Source organism: Salvia splendens, chromosome 3, assembly GCF_004379255.2.
Source record: "Salvia splendens isolate huo1 chromosome 3, SspV2, whole genome shotgun sequence".
Taxonomy (NCBI): Eukaryota; Viridiplantae; Streptophyta; class Magnoliopsida; order Lamiales; family Lamiaceae; genus Salvia; species Salvia splendens.
In genome coordinates, this window is record NC_056034.1 from 37,867,719 (window position 1) to 37,888,775 (window position 21,057).

At 36.0% G+C, this 21,057-nt stretch overlaps 3 protein-coding genes across 5 annotated transcripts; 1 reads left to right on the forward strand and 2 right to left on the reverse strand.

The window, feature by feature from the left end:
* The first annotated feature begins 263 nt into the window (after positions 1–263).
* LOC121795942 lies at positions 264–2,715 on the forward strand. 3 transcript variants are annotated; one of them, XM_042194623.1, is made up of 4 exons: positions 264–399; positions 2,077–2,274; positions 2,351–2,396; positions 2,530–2,715. In XM_042194623.1, exons 2-4 carry the CDS (start codon positions 2,128–2,130, stop codon positions 2,571–2,573), a joined length of 237 nt encoding a protein of 78 aa, XP_042050557.1. In that variant the 5' UTR covers positions 264–399; positions 2,077–2,127; the 3' UTR covers positions 2,574–2,715. The 3 variants fall into 3 exon arrangements, with proteins under 3 accessions (XP_042050557.1, XP_042050556.1, XP_042050558.1); XM_042194622.1 differs by lacking the exon at positions 264–399 and adding an exon at positions 410–1,503; XM_042194624.1 differs by lacking the exon at positions 264–399 and adding an exon at positions 410–1,488.
* A 137-nt stretch (positions 2,716–2,852) lies between these two features.
* Positions 2,853–5,459, reverse strand: LOC121795924 (probable protein phosphatase 2C 35). Its single transcript, XM_042194602.1, has 2 exons — positions 3,965–5,459; positions 2,853–3,486 (listed from the first exon to the last, which is right to left on the reverse strand). The coding sequence occupies exons 1-2, from the start codon at positions 4,859–4,861 to the stop codon at positions 3,313–3,315; spliced, it is 1,071 nt and encodes a 356-aa protein (XP_042050536.1). The 5' UTR covers positions 4,862–5,459; the 3' UTR covers positions 2,853–3,312.
* Positions 5,460–12,767: 7,308 nt separating this feature from the next.
* LOC121795929 (S-adenosylmethionine decarboxylase proenzyme 4-like) lies at positions 12,768–14,158 on the reverse strand. Its single transcript, XM_042194607.1, has one exon. The coding sequence runs from the start codon at positions 14,111–14,113 to the stop codon at positions 13,115–13,117; it is 999 nt and encodes a 332-aa protein (XP_042050541.1). The 5' UTR covers positions 14,114–14,158; the 3' UTR covers positions 12,768–13,114.
* Between the last annotated feature and the right edge of the window lie 6,899 nt (positions 14,159–21,057).

Here is a 21,057-nt window from a genome sequence, read left to right on the forward strand (position 1 = left end):
TGAAATATAATATAATATGAATAAAATATACTAGTATTTAATACCCCGTATATTATTTAAATTACTATAAAATATAAATAGTATTCTAAAAACTCAAATATTCAATTTTGGTAAGATAAATGTATGATTTTTTCGCATACCGAATTTACGGTATGATGGTTTCGGTAAGGTATACCGTACGTACCCACCCCTACCTACAAGTATACTACCGTGGCAAGTGTAAGATGAATCAAATTTTAAATCACTGAAAATATGGATTTATAACATTAGTTAGTGCGTATGTATAAAACGTCGACGTATTACTACCACAGCAGAGCAGGGAATCCAGCCCTAACGCAGAGGTAAACTCTTGAAGAAACTACAAAATTCGCAAGACGTGAACTGCAGAATTTGCTACTGGTATAGTTTTCATAGCGAGTACTTCTTTAATTTTTGTGTGTTTTCCATATATTCAGTTTTCTTATTCGATACTTTGTTAATTTAGAATGTTCTTAATTATTTGTAATGTTTCAGAAAATTCTTGAAATCAGATTATTAGTGCATTTCGCTTTCAATTTACTTCCGATGATTTGTTTCCCGTGGTTGTGTGGAGCTAGAAATCTCTTGTGACAGATTAGGTTCAGTTTTCTGTTACTGAAATTAGGGACTCGATGCAAATTGATATGCTAGGGTTCTACATGCTGAATTATCTAAATAAAGAGTGCTCGTTTTTTGCTTCAATTTACTTAATTGCTGATTGTTGCTGACTATTTGGATGTGAAATGATGGGATTATTTCCTGCTTTATGCATCTGAAGCTGCAAGTCCAGCTCGAAAAACAGTTGCCAAAAAAATTGGCAAGCCAATCGAATTTTGCAGCCGAGCTCGAGCCTTCTGGTAATCAGCTCGGTTTAGTTCGTGTATAGCCTAAGCCTACTTATACTTGATTTATGATTAATCCCATTCTCCGATTTCTAAAGGTGGCTTTTCTTCGAGTATGCGTGCTGCAAATGTTGGTATAATTGATAACAATCTAGTGTCAAGATAACTTAAAGAGACACCATGTGTTTCGATTAAAGAGACCCCACATGTTTCTGTTTTCTAAAGCATTTTGTTTGTATTTGAGCCATTATAAATCAAACAACTCAAAAATGAGTTTTGGGTCATAATGAGTAGGATGGAAGGAGTATTAACAAGGTAGAGTTATATGGTTTGTTCAACTTAGGTTGCCACTTATCAATGTACTTGCAGTCTTCAATTAGGTCAAAGAATGTGTTCAATGAGTTTTGAAATTTTTAAGATATAGATCGTAAAATTTTGTTGGGAAATGGAAAATCCAATGCAGGTATATCTATATGTGTGTGACGCTAGCTTTGGTTGTCTTAAAGTATTTGTTTTACTGGTTGTGAAGAACTAGACAAATGACACCGGGTCTGTTTCAATACCTTGAGATTTTGTTTTGGTGGGTGCTAATTGTGATTTGGAGATTGGAGACTTGATCTGGATAAAGGTTAGTGTATATCAGGTTAGTTTCTGTTAGGTTATATGATCCATTTTTGCATATTGTTTAGGTTATATGCTTTGCTGTAAGAACCTCAAGGTATAGATCTCTTGCGAAATGAGTTGGGTGGTGAAGGTCTGTGACGGGGATGTCGTTTCGGTTTTGGGTGTTTTTTTAGAAATCATTAGTTTCTGTTGTTCCAGGAGCTCTTATGGAATGGTATAACACTGTTGTTAGTTGAGTAGCTGTAGCTCGATGTTTGGCCTAGCTTTTTGTATGCTTTAAGGTAGCCATAACAAATTTGGGATTTTTTTCAAATCCAAATATGGGGTCTTTTCAGATCCAGCTGGAATGGTGGATAACCATAAACAAAGTATTTTTGCCTTCTATATCAGATTTATGAGGAAGAAATGTTTAGTGTTGAGTTGTTCTAATTTTATAAATTTGATGCATGAATTTCCTCAGACAAATCCTAAGGAAGAAAGAGGAAAGGGAAGAAGAAAAAAAATAAACACATATTTTTTGTCAAGCTTTCTTCAGTCTTATTATTCTAATACTATCTCACAAGTACCACTTTCTTTGATTTTTTTTTTCCAGGGAAAGCTATAAAAAGAAACTTTCTCCCTTGTGAAAGGGTCATTCACTGACATGGACCAACCGGAAAAATCCAGCTCGAATCCGGGCCCAAGCAAACTACTTTCACGGCCACCGGAATTACATCAAAGTGATGCAGATGAGGACGATGAGAATGTCAAGCAGCTTGGAGAATGCTCCTCTGTGTACTTAGCTCTACAGGTTTGTTTGTATGTTAGTGTGGCAGCTTAAACCCAATAAGCATCCTTAAATTCTTATGGTCGAGTTGATTTTGCAGGATTGTCTTGTCAATTCCAACAGGAATTGGAAATCTTGTCAAAAAGGTATCATTATTTGTAGTAGTAGTTACTTTCAGCAAAACTGTTGCCAGTCTTTGTTTTAGATAAGTTAAACTCTGATGCAGTGTTTCTCTTGGTATCTTTGGCTATTGTTTTATTCTTTATTTTTTTTTTGCAGAAGTTCAACTCCTAAAAGCATGTAATGGTGGAAGAAATAACTGAGCAGGTGCAGGTGGTGTTCGATTTCTTAGACTAAAAAATAGAGAGATGGAATATATGGAAAGCCAAGATTGTATCTTTGTTAAAGGAAAACTTTTTGGTTGGCTTGACCTTTGTTTTTGATAATTGAAATCATGTTCGGTTATTCTTTCCTTACACAGCAATACTCTTATCTCTGTCGCTCTCTGCTCCCCATGTTCTCCACCACCGGCAAGATAATGAGGTTGCTGCTTCGAGAACTCCGAGCCCTCCTCCCTCAAAGTCACTTACAACAGCCCAGTTAAGAATCAAGAAGATGAATGTCAAGCATAGTTGCAGCCTTTCCAAGTGATTTTATAACATGATTTTCTGCATATTTTGATTAATGGCAAATACTGGCAAAATAACATACGAGAGTAGCAGCAGTTGTCAAGGGCCTGTTTTTTTTTTAACAATTTATTCTATCTATCTGAATCAAATGGATTTCGAGAGCTTTCAACCATGGTCATCAATGGCTTCTAAACACATGTATATTGCAATTCAAAAAAAATCCAAGAGGCAAATGAAATAATGGTTCCAAATCAAGAAGGCTCGAATAGATTTAGTAGTAGATGACAGGAGTTGCTATTTGGATATTCACTTTCCAGCATTTGCCAACACTTGGTTTAGTAGAACCAATGCTATTAGACTTGAATAAGAATAATTTACATTTCTCACAATCACCCAAAATATTTCCCCAACTAACCAAAGCAAATCTGATACATTAAGAATGAAGAAACCCACTAGAAGTATAGTGATTTATACCAGTATTCAAGTCTTTAATGTGTACAATGATCATTGTTATATCATCCGTTCGACTTTCATGCTCTAACCACAGCTTGTACGATTCACCGGTAATGGCAGAGCAAGCTTCTCTGGGATCCGTATATTTGTCAACCTGCACGGATGGGATAGACAGGCGAACAGCCACTCTAGTCAGCTGTTTACGTCTCTAATTACAGTAGCAGCCATCACGATGCGACTAACACAATAAGTTCAATTGCAATATTGCATTATAGAAATTAAAACCAGATTCATCTGATATATTCTACAGGCCATAGCAATCAAATATTTTCATTTTCCAGATTATGATAAAATGTCCCACCTATTAGAATGAATGAGTGTGAAATGCTATTAGATGTAAATAGTAAAACTGGCATATTTCATTTAGGAAAAAATCAAAATGTTACGGGTGGCGCCATGATAGATGCAAGTATGCAACGCATGTAAGCAAAGGCTAAAACAAGTGTTATGTAAAGATTTGTGATACAGAGCCTAGTGTTTTGCATATACGAATGATCAATTGACTTCGATATTATGATGCAGATCAACAATGAGAAATAAGTGGCAAAGCGGAATATACAGAAGCAGCATACCATGTCAACAATCGTCTGGCTGGATAGGAATTCAAAAACTCCATCACTCGCAATGACAAAGAAAGGATGGCTAGACGATGTAAGCTGCAGCGTAGCAACCTCTGGATCAGCAATAACACCTATCTTCTCCGCCATGTTATCACCAACACTCCGTGTGAATGCAGTCCCAGGATACATCCCATTCTGCACCCACAGCCTCGGAGGATCATTTCCGTCGGTCTCCTCATCCCCCCACGACTGAATCCTAGGATCCTTAAGCCCTTCCACCTGATCAACGCTCAAAACCCGAGCCCCACACACCTTCACCCTCTCGCACTCATCCTTCCTGAACGGTGTCTGGTCATATGACAAATCATGTGCAACGGCCTGATCCCCTTCCCTAACAGCCAAAACTGCCCTTGAATCACCCACGTTCGCCACATACAGCTTATCCCCGATCACAAGAGCAGTAATGGCTGTAGTGCCACTCATCGAATCATCAAATTCACTATCGTGAAGCGCCTCATTAGTCGCTAGAAAAGCGTTGCTATAAGCCCTGACCGGATCATCCAACAACGCAGCATCATTCGACAGCATCTCAACGAGCCTATCCCTAACAAAATTCGAGCACTGCGTGCCACACAAACCATGGCCATCAAACACACCAAAGAAGTGCACATTGGGGTTACCCTGAATATTAGTCCTCACACAAAAACTATCTTGGTTTTCCTTATCAGGGGTTTCGGGATAATAACCACGCTGGCTAATCACAGAGTAAGACAAGTTGAAATTATGAGAAGGAACATCAACAACATCAAGAAACGAATTTGCAATAACATGAGCATTCTGACCCTCCTCGTTATCTCTGTCAGACGATGCCGCGTATTTCCGGCAGCATTTCGACTGAATACAACCCATTTTCCACCGGAAAGTCCTGATAAAAACTTAGGCTTGAAGAGAGCTACTAAATCCACAAATAAAAACAACCTTCATGCCATTCAAATCAAACATTATCAAGATTTTTGGAAGAGATTCAAAAGAGTTTCCCGCATATTTAGAGAGAGAAATAAACCCCCAAATGGCAGTTGAATAAACTTGAATCATTAAGCTAACGGAAATGAAGGGGTTCTGACTAATATAGAATTAATATTTTTCAAAGCGGAGAAAATCTCGCAATCAAGAACCAATCAACAAGAAATGATCGGAGAGAGAAAGAATTGTTTTGAGTTGACAAGGTGAAGAAGACCCGTGCTTGCAGAAAAAGGGCAATAGTGTAAGAAATAAGAATCAAATCAACCTTAATTTACAAGCAAAAGGCACCAATTTTATTCAGTTTTATTTTGTGCTTATCGCAGCAAACATAAATTGCTGAGTTATCAGTGAAATGAGAATCGAAGGAAGAGGAGGGTGGTGGGGTTTGTGCAGAAAGAGAATGCGCTTTTTGCTTTGCCTCAGATATCAAAATCAATGGAAACTACAACATGCTTTGCTTTACATCAAGACCTTTTAATTTAGTTTATGTTTCAGCTTACTCTGCCGCTTAATCTTCATGATGTAATAATTTTGGTTAAATAAGTACCTCACGAGATTCAAATTTGAATTTAAAATCGAAAATTTTTGGAGGTTAGTGTACACGCTAGAAAATTAAAATGCTCCACCTCAATGGCGTGCAACTGAAGATGCACCTACAAATATTAAATTTAATCAAGAAATATATCAAGAATTAAATATTTAATATGATTATCACTTCAACCCAGACATGAATTAAATACTTTAGAACATGTAAATGTTAAAGTTATCGGAATTTGAATGCTACTCCTTTTTTATTAGTATTATTTTTATGTGTGTCTATTATATCTCTAATCATTTATATCAAATTCAAATTTATTTTGGTGTAAAAATATCACATTAAATAGAACATTTTTATTATTCATATTTTGAATTATTTTTGTATTTTTAGATCGCCTTTTTCCAACTTTGAATTGTATCTCAAAAAAAAATTGAATTACTTTTGTATTTTCAGATCGCCATTTTTCCAACTATGAATTGTATCTCAAAAAAAGTCAGTAGCTCGTGATTTTGCTATGCATCTATTGGGTGGAGGACTTGTGATTGGCTGTGGTCTTGGTTGTTGATTTTAATTGATTGTTATACATACAACAGAAACTATCAAAAATAACAAGGGCCACCATTTGTGGCCCGGCCACCATTCGTGGCTCTCATGTGACTTCCGTAATGGTAAAGTCAACAAAACTATCAAAAATAACAAGGGCCACCAAATGTGGCCCTCTTTAAAAAAAATTAATTTGTTTATTTTTTTAATATTATTTTTTAATTTAAGTCTAATAAATTTTATTAGTTTTAAATTTATGATATTTATAAATTTAATTAAAGTAAAATAATGTGGATTGTAAATTAGAAAATTCACAACCTAGAAAAAATGTAACAATAACTTCGTTGTATTATATTGAAATAGGAAAATTATACAACGAAAGTGACATAATTTAAAAACAACAAGCCGGAAACCCAAATCACTCTGCAGCGCCCCTTCTACGGTTCCAGACCTCTTCAACCATATCAACCTGCAGTGAATCATGCGATATTTGGCTCCGCATATCGGTGTACCTCTGGATCAAGTATTCATTACTACGTGACACACCCATCTGTATGGGCTCCATGGCAATAACCGAGCTCGTACTAGCACCTTCTTCGGGTGTCCATCGCTCTGCAGCAAATCCTTCGTCATCTATTATCATATTGTGCAATATGATACATGCAGTCATGATGTCTGCGACATCATTTTCGTGCCATTGTCGAGCCGGGCACCGTATAATGGCCCATCGCGCTTGCAGTACACCAAAAGCTCGCTCAACGTCCTTCCTAGCACCCTCTTGTTTTTTCGCGAAGTAGGTTTGCTTCGGCCCAACGGGTTGTCGGATCGTCTTCACAAACACGGGCCAGCGAGGGTATATCCCATCGGCCAAATAGTACCCCATGTTGTACTGAGTTCCGTTGGCCGTGAATCTCACTTGCGGCCCCTCACCCCGACTCTCGTCATTAAACAAGTGTGACGATCGTAGAACGTTGATGTCGTTGTTCGATCCAGCGACACCAAAATACGCATGCCAGATTCGCAAGCGGTAATCAGCAATGGCTTCCAAAATCATCGTGGGATGTCTGCCTTTGAAGCCAGAAGTGAACTGCCCCTTCCAAGCCACTGGACAGTTCCTCCACTCCCAGTGCATGCAATCGATGCTCCCCAACATCCCCGGAAAATGATGTGCAGTCCCGTGCATAGCAATCAATCTCTGGCAATCATCGGCCGATGGCTTCCGTAGATACTCCCCTTTGAAGATATCCTTGATCCCCCTGCAAAACTGCCTCAACGTCTGTAGTCCAGTCGTTTCGCCCATCTGTAGGTATTCATCGAACATGTCAGCGGGCCCGGCATAGGCAAGCTGTCTGCCATCGTACACTTCTGGAAAGTCGACAAGCCGGGTCGGCCGGTGGCATCATATCACAAGTTGAAGCACCTGAACCGCTGCGCCAAACACGTCGCTATATGGACGAAGAGATTTTTCGACATTCTGAATCGCCGACGGAAAACTTCTGGCGGATAACGGGCGTTGTCGTTGAAGTAGTCCTCCATCAACCTGCGGTCTGCCCCGACATGATCACGATCGAAAAATCGCCGATGATGGAATGGCCGGCCGACTGCCACCGCCGCCTCAGCCGCCGCTTCTGCCTCTTCCGCTTCACGTTGCACCGCCGCAACAAGGTTTTGGAACTCTAGATCTACCGCTTGTTGGAATTGTTCATCGTCGGAATCCATAATTGCAAGGTTAAATTGAAGTTGGAAGGGAAGATTGGAGGAAAATGGGAGTAAAATGGAGTTGGAAAATGGAGTGGAAATGTAGTATATTTATGCACAAAATTTCGAAAATTAAAAAAAAAATAAATAAATAATTTCCGCGGCTGGATTCTCGGCGCTTGCAATGGGAGGGCCGCGGCTCAGCCACGCTTCTCGCCTCTCCGCCCCGGCTCTCGGCCTTTGCAATGGGGGGCCGCGCGCCGAGCCGCGGGCCGCGGCTCCCCCATTGTGGACACCCTTATCCTTAGTTAATTGATTTTATAAACTAAGAAGCTATTCTTTTAGTATAGATTGATTAACTTTATTCAAAATATAATATTTTTTCTGATAGAATGGTATGAACCAAAACAAAGAGTATAATAACATCTAAGCTAGGGAAATACGACAATGTCCACATTCAAATCAACATTGAATTGCAAAGACATTGAATCTTCACGTATTAAACGAAGTTTCTTAGGGTTTTCTAATGTCAAACTTGTTAACTTTGTTGTCCCAAAAAGCATCTATATATGTTTAGATTTAAGGGTCAAGTAGTACTATTCCACATGTTTTTGCATGCCTTTGTCTTGTTGTGCTAAGCAACTTTCCTTGCTATGAGAATCTCTCCTCAAAGAGGCTTTTGGCATCCTCATATATATTATCTATGCTTCAACCTACACTTGTTCTCTCGTGCTAACTTGTTTCTTGTCACTAGGACATCTCGCACAAGGAACATCAACTTGTTCTTTATTACAAGTTTAAATGCAAAATTGATAAAATTGAAAAGAGTTGAAGAGAACACTTGTTAGTGAAGAATATGGTCCACCAATACTTCATTAAGGAAATTTAACAAAAGTAAAATAAGACAATTTTTTATGGACAATCCAAAACTTAAAAAAAAAACAACTTACTCCATATTAGTTATTTATATATTATAAGTGGAGTATTATTTTAACTGAAATTATTTTTATATCATGAATTTCTTATTTCTCCCCTTTTAATTTAAACTTGCCAGTATACTTATTTAGATTTAAAAATAGTTAGGTAGTTTCATATAATTGCGCATGCACATATTGATCAAGGCATTGGGCCTGGGCTTTCTCGGTTAGCTTACCCAATAAGCAGCCCATATATAGGCCCAAATTTGTAACAAGAGAGTACAGTAGAGTACCCAATTTGTAAAAAGTTAGGACTTAGGAGTATTAGTTTAGAAATAGATGCTAGTATTAATCATTTTATGCGCATGCCTTAGCTTATTCATATTGAAATTGGGCATAAACTGCAGGCCATTCTTAATTTAATCATGTTTTATCTACTATACAATGTTTGACATTTAATAATAAAGTATTATAATTATAAATAATACGAAGACATAATGTCTATAGTACTGACAGTATAATATATTTTCTTATTCGATATCCAATCGATCATCAAACTTTAGTGATCTCTTTAAGATATCAGATTTAATCTAAATATAAGACCATCCACAACGGTGAGCAGGACGGCGTCCGTGCCAGCGGCGGACGACCATCCACAACGGTGAGCAGGACGGCGTCCGTGCCAGCGGCACGGAGACCTCGTCCGTGCCAGCGAGCAGAATCGAGCATGTCCGTGCCAGCGAGCAGGTGACGTGGCAGACACTGATTGGCCAACGGCATAGCCATTGGCAATTTGATTTTTTTTAAAAAATCGGTTTTTAATTAAAAAAACTGATTAAAAATAAAAAAAATTTCCCACTTCCCAAAAAAATTATATCCGTTTTCTACCCATTTTTAATTTTGTTTTCATTTTTCGCCCCCAAAAATACACATTTTCATCTATAAATACCCTCACTTTCACACCCAAAAATTCACACCACACTACACAATTCTCATTTATATTCTCTCATTTCCATTCTCATCTACATTCTCTCATTTCCATTCTCAATCTTTCTTCAACTCCTACAACATAACAATGTTCGGCCATGGCGTTCACCCCCCGGGCTCCCACGGTTGGAACCCCGATTGGTTCGGTTCACAACCGTTTCCTAGTCCGGAAACGGAATATTCGGCCCCTCCTCAAACCCAAAGTTCGGGAGTTCCGGGTGGCTACCGGCCTTACCCGATCGACGACCAAGATGCCGCCGAAGGGCTATATGGGTGGACACCCGAGCCTAGAGCGAGGTCGAGCGGCCCCTCCCAAACTCCGACTCCTCCTACTCGCAGTGTCCGCACACCGTACACTCCGGCAGAGATGGAGCAATTTTTCAAGGGAAGAAGAAAACCGACCACTCGCAGTGTCCGCACACCGTACACTCCGGAGGTTGGCACGAACCAATCCGGCGATCATTATTGGTGGCGCATCTGTCGCCGGTACAATGAAAACCGACCGGCGGGAACAATCGAGCGCAACGCCATACACAGAGCCAACGAAGAAATCCAAAAGTTCCAGGGGTATTACCTCCAAGAAGAGCGGTCGGCGGGGAGCGGCCGAAGCGAGGTCGACATCATCAGTTCCGCCTTGTCGACCTACCAATCCATGAACTACAAGCCGTTCAAGTACCTCAACATTTGGCAGGAGACGCGGTCGCATCCGAAGTATAGGGGAGGCGCAACATCCTCCTCTAGCGGCTCTTCCAAACGGTCAAGGTCGGTATCCCTATCCGACACCGGCTCCGAAGACGTGGCTAGCCAACATGCCGGAGCTAACTTGGGTAGCCCGGACGCCGGCCCGAGAGGTTCCCAACGCTGACCGCAAGGAAGGAAGAAGGCGGCGGCCAACCGCCGTCGCACCGCGACTCCATCCGGCGATGCTTTCGAACCCGCTCCCGTTCCCGTTCCCTATGCGCCACCTCCACCCCACCAACTCGTTGTGGGCGATTTTGGCCCAACTCAATATGGCCGATAGGTCAACTATGACCCCCGCGCAACTTCGATCGCATGAGGCCATGATATTGGGTCTCCAAAAATAATTGGGGGTAGTGCCGCCGGATGAATAGTCTTCCACTGGGGTATTTTTAGCCTTTAATTATGTAATTTTTAATTTTTTGGAGTTTAATTATGTAATTTTTAATTTGTAGGAGTTTAATTATGTAATTTTTAATTTTTAGGATTTTAATTATGTAATTTTTATTTTTTAAGATTTTAATTATGTAATTTTTATTTTATTTGTAATTTGTAATATTATTTTATTTTTTTTAATAAATTTTAATATTATGGAAATGTTTTTATTTAAATTGAATAATAGAATGGCTTGTGCTCGTCCTTGCGGAAGAGTACGGCTGTGAGTGTTGTGCTCGTGCCTAAGAGCAGATAGAAAAAGTGGGGCCGGGCCCACAACCGTGCTCGGTTGCAAGAGCACGGTTGTGGATGCTCTAATCAAATAATTCAACTTAATTAAATACTCCTATTAAGTTTGCATAATTATAATTATGATACATACCTTGACTCCCACCGAATCATATGAAATGATTATTTTAACACCCTAAATGTGGCTTGACTATTTAATCATCATCTTTTATAAGATTTTTTTTTCAAAATACTCTTTAAAAGTTATGATTAAAGGTTTCCTTTGTCCTCAATTTTTTTATTTTGTATGATTATAAAAAATAATTCTCTATTATTTTTTGGCATTCATAATTTATTAATTTATCCAATACAATAATACATCCATCAATCCAAAAACAATAAAAATATAAATAATTGTGGGAATAAAAGAAAATAAATTGTGATAGAAATATCTAAACATTATCTAAATTTAAGATATTATATAGCTAAAACTTTATATACTTATCTAGAGAAAAATCTAGATGTATAGGAGTAGTATATAAAAGAATAGAGTAGAAAATTCTAGAATATATATGAAAAATACCTATATATATGGGTGTGAACTAATGAAGTGTTACGAAATAAACAACTAAAGCAGCGAATTATATCACACTATTACTGAACCAAAAAATAAGTTTACAATAAAATAAAAACCTTAACATGTACGAGCTAAACTAAACACAAGTAAGCATTGAACTAATTCGTATTTGTGATGAACCAAAAAATAAGTTTACAACAAAATTACAGCGAATTAAATACAAGTAAGTAGTGAATTAATGAGATCCCTTAGAATGAACTTTTTCTTTTTTTTTTATACATTTAGAAAGGCTTAAAACCGTAGTAGGTGGGCAGAGGCCCAACGTACAAAGGAGATTCAAAAAGCTAGCACTCTTATGATGAACTTAAACACCTTCTCGAATCTATTACTTACTCTCTTCGATAATAGCAACAAACGTGTTGAATATATAAAACATCGTTGTTATATGCAAACATTAAAATAGAGATAAATCGGTGAAAATTGCCAAACAAAATTTGGAGTAAATATGCATGAAAATAGTGATAGTGAATAATGGAAAGTTTTGAATTCTAAAACGGCATTGGTCAATTTTTGTAAATACCCTTATTCAATTAGTTCTTAATTGAATGTGTAAAATTATTTTATTCGTTAGATTAGTTTGGACAAATATGAGAGTGTGACCAATATTTATTCTCTAACTGTGCATTAAGATCTAGTTATACATTGATAAATTATTAATTCTATAAACCATATCTAGATATCACTGAACTTGCACCCCTCAAATAATTATTTCTCTATTTTTTTTGGCATTATAATTTATTTAGTTCTCAACTGAACCAAATAATTATTTCTCTATTATTTTTTGGTATTATAATTTACTTAGTTCTCAACTGAACCACATCATTCTTAAAAAAATATACTATAATCACTCAATGGTAGTAAATAGACTAAGTCCTCTCCACGCCTAGCGGTATGATAAAATTAAACTATAAAGAAGACAAAATTGAAAACCGTTTGGGAAAGAGATGGTAGAAAGTTCATCTAAACATGGAAAAATTACAACATATTTGGAGCACTTTTTCAGAGATCCCTCCAACCCCACTAACTAAGATAAATATACTCCAAATGCAAAAAATTGTTCTAGGCGTGCCATATTTAAGTGGGGTGCAATATTATGATGAACCCAATACCATCATCTACTACAACCATTCCCACATCATCCTTATATCACTACAATTTTACCATTTAATTTTTTTGTGAACATTTTTCTTCTAGATAAAGTCAGCCCCACATTTGATTCTCATCATCCATGCAATGACATCAATTAGCATGCATAATCAATATTCTTGTTTCCTAAATCCCACCACCCAACCTCTTAATTAAGAAATTAAAAAAAGGAGTAAAAGAGGAAAAAAAAGAAAAGAAAAAGAATTCCACCTAATCTTTTCATACACTCTTTAATTTACTCCTTTGATCATCTAGCCACCTCCGTCCGCCGCCTACTTCCGGCGAGTTGTAAACGTTTGAAAAACGACGGTTCCGGCATCCGGGAACTCGTCAGCCGCCCGGCTTCTGACCCTCAGCCCTAGCGGCTCGAGGGCCTTCGCCACCCCTCTCCACGCCTCCTCCCGCCCGGTGGTGGACACCGACATCTCCCCTGGGCGGAAGACCTTGACTACCTTCTGCAGCGCCTCCACGAACTCCTCCCGGCTTCCGTAGACCGACTCGAAGCTGGCGTAGCTGAACCCATCCTCGGGCGTGACGTGGACCGTGGAGTAGCGGCTGCCGTCGATCCCGTTCATGGAGTAGCCGCAGGGGTCGAATGCGTAGTCGCAGACGAGAGCGTTCCGGTTCACGCTCCTGATCCCGGCGACGTCCGTCATCTCTGTCCCGGCCAAGTCCCCGGTTCTGGCGTCGTTGAACCGGCGGAAGAAGTTGCTGGCCAGAAGGCGGTCCAGGTCGGTCATGCAAATCTCTAGCGTGAATAGACCATCATCCTTATAATTGTCAGCAGCATAACCGCAGGCGGTGAAGACGTGCCATTTGTGGAGAGATTTGGAGGTCATGACGGCGGCCTTTTTGATGGAGAGGGTTTTGGGGAGAGTCTCCTCGAGGTAGAGGACTTCGTGTTTGAAAGTGGAGTGGGGGTAAGGCTGGGCGGCGGGGAAGATGAAGGTGCCGCGGGTGTACCTGCAGCCGCGGATGGTGAGGCCCAGGGTGGATGCGTGGTCCACCAATGGGCGGACGGATTTGAGGAGCTGGGTGGTCCCACATGTCTTGATGATGATCTTTGTGGGGTACACGAACAGGCTTGACTCTGACAGTACGTATGAGTCAAAGTGCGTGTTGCCCACGGCTGAGACCACCGTGCACTGCACTGCGTGCAGGACTTTCTCCAGTTTGGAGAAGTCGAGGCGGCGGAGGCCCTTCTTTCCGGGCGCGCCGGAGAAGCGGAGCTCGAGCCGCTTCTCGAACCCTTCGAACCCCGAGACCGCCATTGGATCCAAGAATTGAATTGATATGTAGTATGTGTTTTGAAGAAGGGAGAGAGTATAGATAATGTGATACAGGAGAGTGAGTATATATATATATATATATATATATATATGGTTGCGTTAAAGATAGAACAATTCTTAAGTGTAGAACCTAGAACTGTACATATTTTATTCATTGGATGAGGAAAAAATGACGGTCAAGATTAAAAACCATACATATTAGACTATGTTTTCACGACATTCCGGACTCAACATGTGAAAAAACTCACATGTTGATGGAAGAATGAATGAAACGAAGAAGAGTCCATGCATGCTTTATTTTTTCACTTCTCTGCATTCACCCATTAATAATAGTAGTTTTGGTTGTAATGGGAAGTTGCTGTGCAAATCAACACCATTGGATTAAAAGATCTAACGACCTCCGTTTGGCATTTGTTCTACGTTTAAGAATGGTTCTACGTTTAAGAATGGTTCTATCTTGATCACAATCCTATATATATATATATATATATATATATAGAGTGAAGAGGGGGTCATGCGGGTGAGGCAACCAAAAGAGAATGATTGCAGGCATTAATAATGAGTGCAAGATGATGGTTATTTTTGAGATTTTGTAATATCTTTTTCAAGACAATAACATGAATCTAATTTCATCCCCATGCCTACCCTGTTATATATTAGTAAGAGCATCTCCAATGCCGGCTTTGACGCCGATTTTTCACCGACGCCGGTTCTGACGCCGAGCCATTGGAACCGGCGTCGGCGAAATCGGCGTGGCCATGCCGATTCGCGCGATGACGCCGGTTCCGACGCCGATCCTCACGGCGCCATTGTGGGTCCCGGATCGGCGTCAAACCGGCGTCAGATTTTATTTTTTATTTTTTTTTCTTTTGAAAACACTATTTATACGCGCTTTGAACGTCATTTTCATTCGCACCACTTGTTTTAACGAGTGATCTCTCTCTACCTTACTTTCTGTACAAGATCAATTTAAGAAATGAGTAATGCCGGTGGTAGTGGTGGGGATGCGGATGAGTACGAGCGTATGATGAACGAAGAGCTAGATGCTTATACGAGCCGTGAGGTTGATCGATGGATGCAGAGTTATATGCAGCCGGCGACACCTCGCCCACGACCAGTTGTCCACCGTCGACAAGTGGTTGATCGTGATCATGAAGCTGCACATCAGCGCCTGTTCACTGATTACTTCGCAGAGGAGCCGCGTTTTAACGCCAACCATTTCAGGCGTCGTTTTAGGATGAGGCGGGACTTGTTTATGCGTATTGTTAACGCTTTGGAGCAGCGATATCTGTATTTCCGCTTCAGGCACGATGCGGCTGGCAGATCCGGCCACACCCCTATTCAAAAGTGCACTGCGGCAATCAGGCAGTTGGCCTACGGCACCGCGGCAGACATGTGGGACGAATACCTCCACATCGGTGAGACGACTGCCATCGAATGTATGAAGTATTTCTGTCAGGGCGTGATCGAAGTATTCGGTGATCAGTATCTCCGAAAGCCTACCCCCGAAGATTGCCGGAATCTGCTGCTGATGCACGGGGATCAGCATGGGTTCCCGGGAATGTTAGGCAGCATAGATTGTATGCATTGGGAGTGGAAGAACTGTCCCGCTGCCTGGAAGGGGTTTTACACGACCGGCTACAAGGGAAAAAATCCCACGATGATCCTCGAGGCCGTAGCTGATTACCGGTTGTGGATTTGGCATGCGTATTTTGGGATAGCCGGTTCGAACAACGACCTAAACGTCCTCAACTCGTCGCCCCTTTTCAACGAGCAGTGCCAGGGCGTCGGTCCGACCATCAGTTTTGTCGCCAACGGCAACCAGCATGATATGGGCTACTACTTGGCGGATGGGATATACCCTAGGTGGCCCGTCTTTGTGAAGACGATCGGGTGCGCATCAGATGCGAAGAAGGCCGACTTTGCGACGCGGCAGGAGTCGGCACGAAAGGACGTGGAGCGCGCATTTGGTGTGCTTCAGGCTCGATGGGCTGCAGTTAAGGGACCAACGCGTTTGTGGAATGTCGACTGCATTGCTGATATAATGTACGCCTGTATTATCATGCACAACATGATTGTCGAAGATGAAGGTGTACAACTGACTGATTGGGCCAACGACGATAATGAGGCCGGTCCAAGCCACGGCGTCGCCACCGCCAACGTACGAGGTGGGGTACCTCACGATGAAGAAGCCCTCCTCCAAGCACATGCCGACATGCGTCAGACGGAGGCTCATATTCGACTCCAAAAGAATTTAGTTGAAGAGTTGTGGGCGCGGAGGATTGCAAGGCGTTAGTTTTTATGTAAATTTATGTAATTTTTTTAAATGTAATTTTTTTAAATGTATTTTTTTAAATTATTGTACTTTTTGAAATTTTAATAGTATTATTCAATTTAAATGTATTTTTCTCGTAAATTAAATTCCGTATGTTGATACTAGTGTAAATTAAATTATATAATTGTTATTAGTGATGTGGATAGGTAGTGTGAAGGCTATGTGAGGGCTATTTGATGTACAGTTGATGTGGCAAGCTGATATGGCAGGAGAATTGTAGTGCTGATGATGTGGCAGTGTGAAGGCTATGTGAGGGCTATTTGACGTCCAGTCTTACTGGAGATGCTCTAATAGGGGGGTGGGTGTATGGTCTAAGTAGTTAGTTAGTAGTAGAATATTAATCAAATTTTGATAGTACAAAACAATGAGATATGGTGGGGAAAGTGCCAAAAAATATTCAAGTTTAGGCATAATTTCTTGCTGCTCAAAAGGTGCGCCACTACTGAGCAGAGCACCAATTTTTCTTGTACGCTTCACAACATTTCTAACGACTTATCATTCCAAATCTGAACTAGCCATGCAAATTACTACCTAGCTAATGATTCAATATATATATATTTTTTTTATTTCTGAATATTAATTCTGGGGTTGTTCTGAAAATAATACTGTAGGAAAAGCGATATTGGTGTTGATGTTTTTGTATAATAGAAGAAGTGTAAAGTGAAGGGATGTAGATGACTGAGTAGGAGCAAAATGATAATAGTAATATTTAGAGGTTAGAGGAGAAGAAAATAATAATAATAATAATAATAATAATAATAATAATAATAATAATAATAATATAATAATAATAATAATAATAATAATAATAATAATAATAATAATAATAATAATAATAATAATAATAATAATAATAATAATAATAATAATAATAATAATAATAATAATAATAATAATAATAATAATAATAATAATAATAATATAATAATAATAATAATAATAATAATAATAATAATAATAATAATAATAATATAATAATAATAATAATAATAATAATAATAATAATAATAATAATAATAATAATAATAATAATAATAATAATAATAATAATAATAATAATAATAATAATAATAAAATATAATAATAATAATAATAATAATAATAATAATAATAATAATAATAATAATAATAATAATAATAATAATAATAATAATAATAATATAATAATAATAATAATAATAATATAATAATAATAATAATAATAATAATAATAATAATAATAATAATATAATAATAATAATAATAATAATAATAATAATAATAATATAATAATAATAATAATAATAATAATAATAATAATAATAATAATAATAATAATAATAATAATAATAATAATAATATAATAATATAATAATAATAATAATAATAATAATAATAATAATAATAATAATAATAATAATAATAATAATAATAATAAATAATAATAATAATAATAATAATAATAATAATAATAATAATAATAATAATAATAATAATAATAATAATAATAATAATAATAATAATAATAATAATAATAATAATAATAATAATAATAATAATAATAATAATAATAATAATAATAATAATAATAATAATAATAATAATAATAATAATATAATAATAATAATAATAATAATAATATAATAATAATAATAATAATAATAATAATAATAATAATAATAATAATAATAATAATAATAATAATAATAATAATAATAATAATAATAATAATAATAATAATAATAATAATAATAATAATAATAATAATAATAATAATAATAATAATAATAATAATATAATAATAATAATAATAATAATAATAATAATAATAATAATAATAATAATAATAATAATAATAATAATAATAATAATAATAATAATAATAATAATAATAATAATAATAATAATAATAATAATAATAATAATAATAATAATAATATAATAATAATAATAATAATAATAATAATAATAATAATAATAATAATAATAATAATAATAATAATAATAATAATAATAATAATAATAATAATAATAATAATAATAATAATAATAATAATAATAATAATAATAATAATAATAATAATAATAATAATAATAATAATATAATAATAATAATAATAATAATAATAATAATAATAATAATAATAATAATAATAATAATAATAATAATAATAATAATAATAATAATAATAATAATAATAATAATAATATAATAATAATAATAATAATAATAATAATAATAATAATAATAATAATAATAATAATAATAATAATAATAATAATAATAATAATAATAATAATAATAATAATAATAATAATAATAATAATAATAATAATAATAGAGTTAGATGGTTCAAATGCATGATAATAATTATGAGAGTTCCTAAGCGGAGGCAGGCCTATTTCCTTGTATGGAATGCTCTCAAGTGGCCACCCACATCCCGCCATCACTATAAACACAGTAACACACACACATAATTTTTGGATTTTGCTTCAAGATTTCTCAAAATTGGGAATACTCTTTATTTTTAATATTTACTACTCCCCACAGGCCAGTTCTCTGCACTTCACTTATTGGGAATTTTAACAAATATACATCTACATTGTGCCGACGGATCGATTAACATGATTCAATCCAATTTTTTCAGTTTAGTACTATTAAGGCAAACTCAAAAATCAGTTTGTTAAGTAAGCTATGAGGTAACAAAAGTATTGAGGGGACATGTCCTTTAAAATCAATCTTGACTTCTTAGTCACAATTAGTTACTCACAGTGAAGCATTATGTTCAAATTTCTCTAATTATAATAGCAATATATATCTACTTTTGTGCAAGTAGTTTGGGATGAATGAAGTATATAATTTATCAAAAATTCATGATGTATATCAGCATTACACCTACCATTCAGCTATACATGAACAACATTTTCAATACATATGATTTATACCAAAAAAGTGTACTATTAAAAATGAGGGGATCATACAATTTCGATTATTTCCCCTTAGTCCCATTTGGTCATTTGGGACGTAATTGATCCGTGGCTTGCTTTATAAGATCAACACAAGAGATATTTAATGTTATAAATTATTTAACATAATAGGTCTTTGTTATGATTAGTACATGTTGACAGTGATGATTTAAACTCAATTCTCCTAGCTTTTAAACTTTTATTAGTAATTATTGTGATAGAAAAATATTAATTGTCAATTGATTTTAATTACTTGTGAGTAGTAAGTTTTGTTCTTCTAGTGTCTACCCAACAACATACAGACATATACTTGCACATTGATGGCATAAAACCAAAGTATTACTAGTATCTTAATTATTGTTTCCAATTCAAGAAAGATAATGAAGGCTAATACAAAGCTAGAGTGTCTATGTATCCACCAAAAGTTTTACCCTTAGCTTTTAAGCTACTTTTAGTTCTAACTGTTAAAGACTTACCTTAATCATACAAGAGAAGAAAGATAATCATCATCGACTTGACAGAGTCACAAGCTTATAATAAATGGTAAACACACATTTGATGCATCTCTAAAGAATATTTTATCATTTTATGTATGTATATGTATCATTTTATAAAAGAACGTATCACTTTAGGATTATTAAAAGCACTCAGTCGGTAAAATCCTTCTTCCCCCCAATTAATAATTTGGGGTTTACTCTACCTAATGTGCGTGACTGTGTATGACTTATGAGGGTGTAATTTCAAAATAAATTCATCTGATTATCCAGAATAATTTAATTCTTTAATAGTATGTAGTAACATGTATATATGTCTTCAACTGCCAAATTTTGTATATTGAGGAATCGGGCAATTTTATTGTCATTATCTATTACTCTCTCCGTCTCTGAAGAAAAGTAAATACATTTAGTTTGACATGAGTTTTAATGCATAATTTGTAAAGTAAGAGAGAAAATAGTTCCAAAATTAGTGGAGTGGGCCACACCTCATTAGAGAGAAAATAGTTTCAAAATTAGAATGTTCATACTTTTTAGGGACGGACTGAAAAAGAAATAACTCATACTTGACGGATGGGGTATTATTTAATTGTAAACTGAAAAGATTAAGAATTCGCATTAAGATCATTGGTAAAATGAAAATTTTGACAATATTTCAAATGGAAGTTTTAAATTTCCATTAACAATTGTCATGAGAATTCATAGATCTTTATGATGAAAAAAAGTTGCAAATTATTTTCTTTTCTTTCCTTCAAATTGTCAATCTCATGTGATCTTTTCCCTATATTTATACAACTCCTATCCGAAGCTGAATTATGCCCTCATATAAAATAAGTTTTCACATCTTAGATCATGTATTCATGTTCGATGACACTAGTTGGTGCAAACATTTACTTAAACAAATCAGCAATCCTCCATTTTTCAATTTTGTAAATCAATTCAGCCAAAACATTTTAACCACCCGTCGCAGATCAAGCTCAGTCAAACTAGCTAGGGAAGAATAGGTAAAACGTCACCGATAATTAAAATCAATCAATAGATCCAACCAAAATGTAACAATATAACATCAACTTTAGGTATTTGTAACCTTTTGAATTTGAACTAAAAACTTAATAGTACTATATAAATAACGTTTAAACTATAGCTTAATG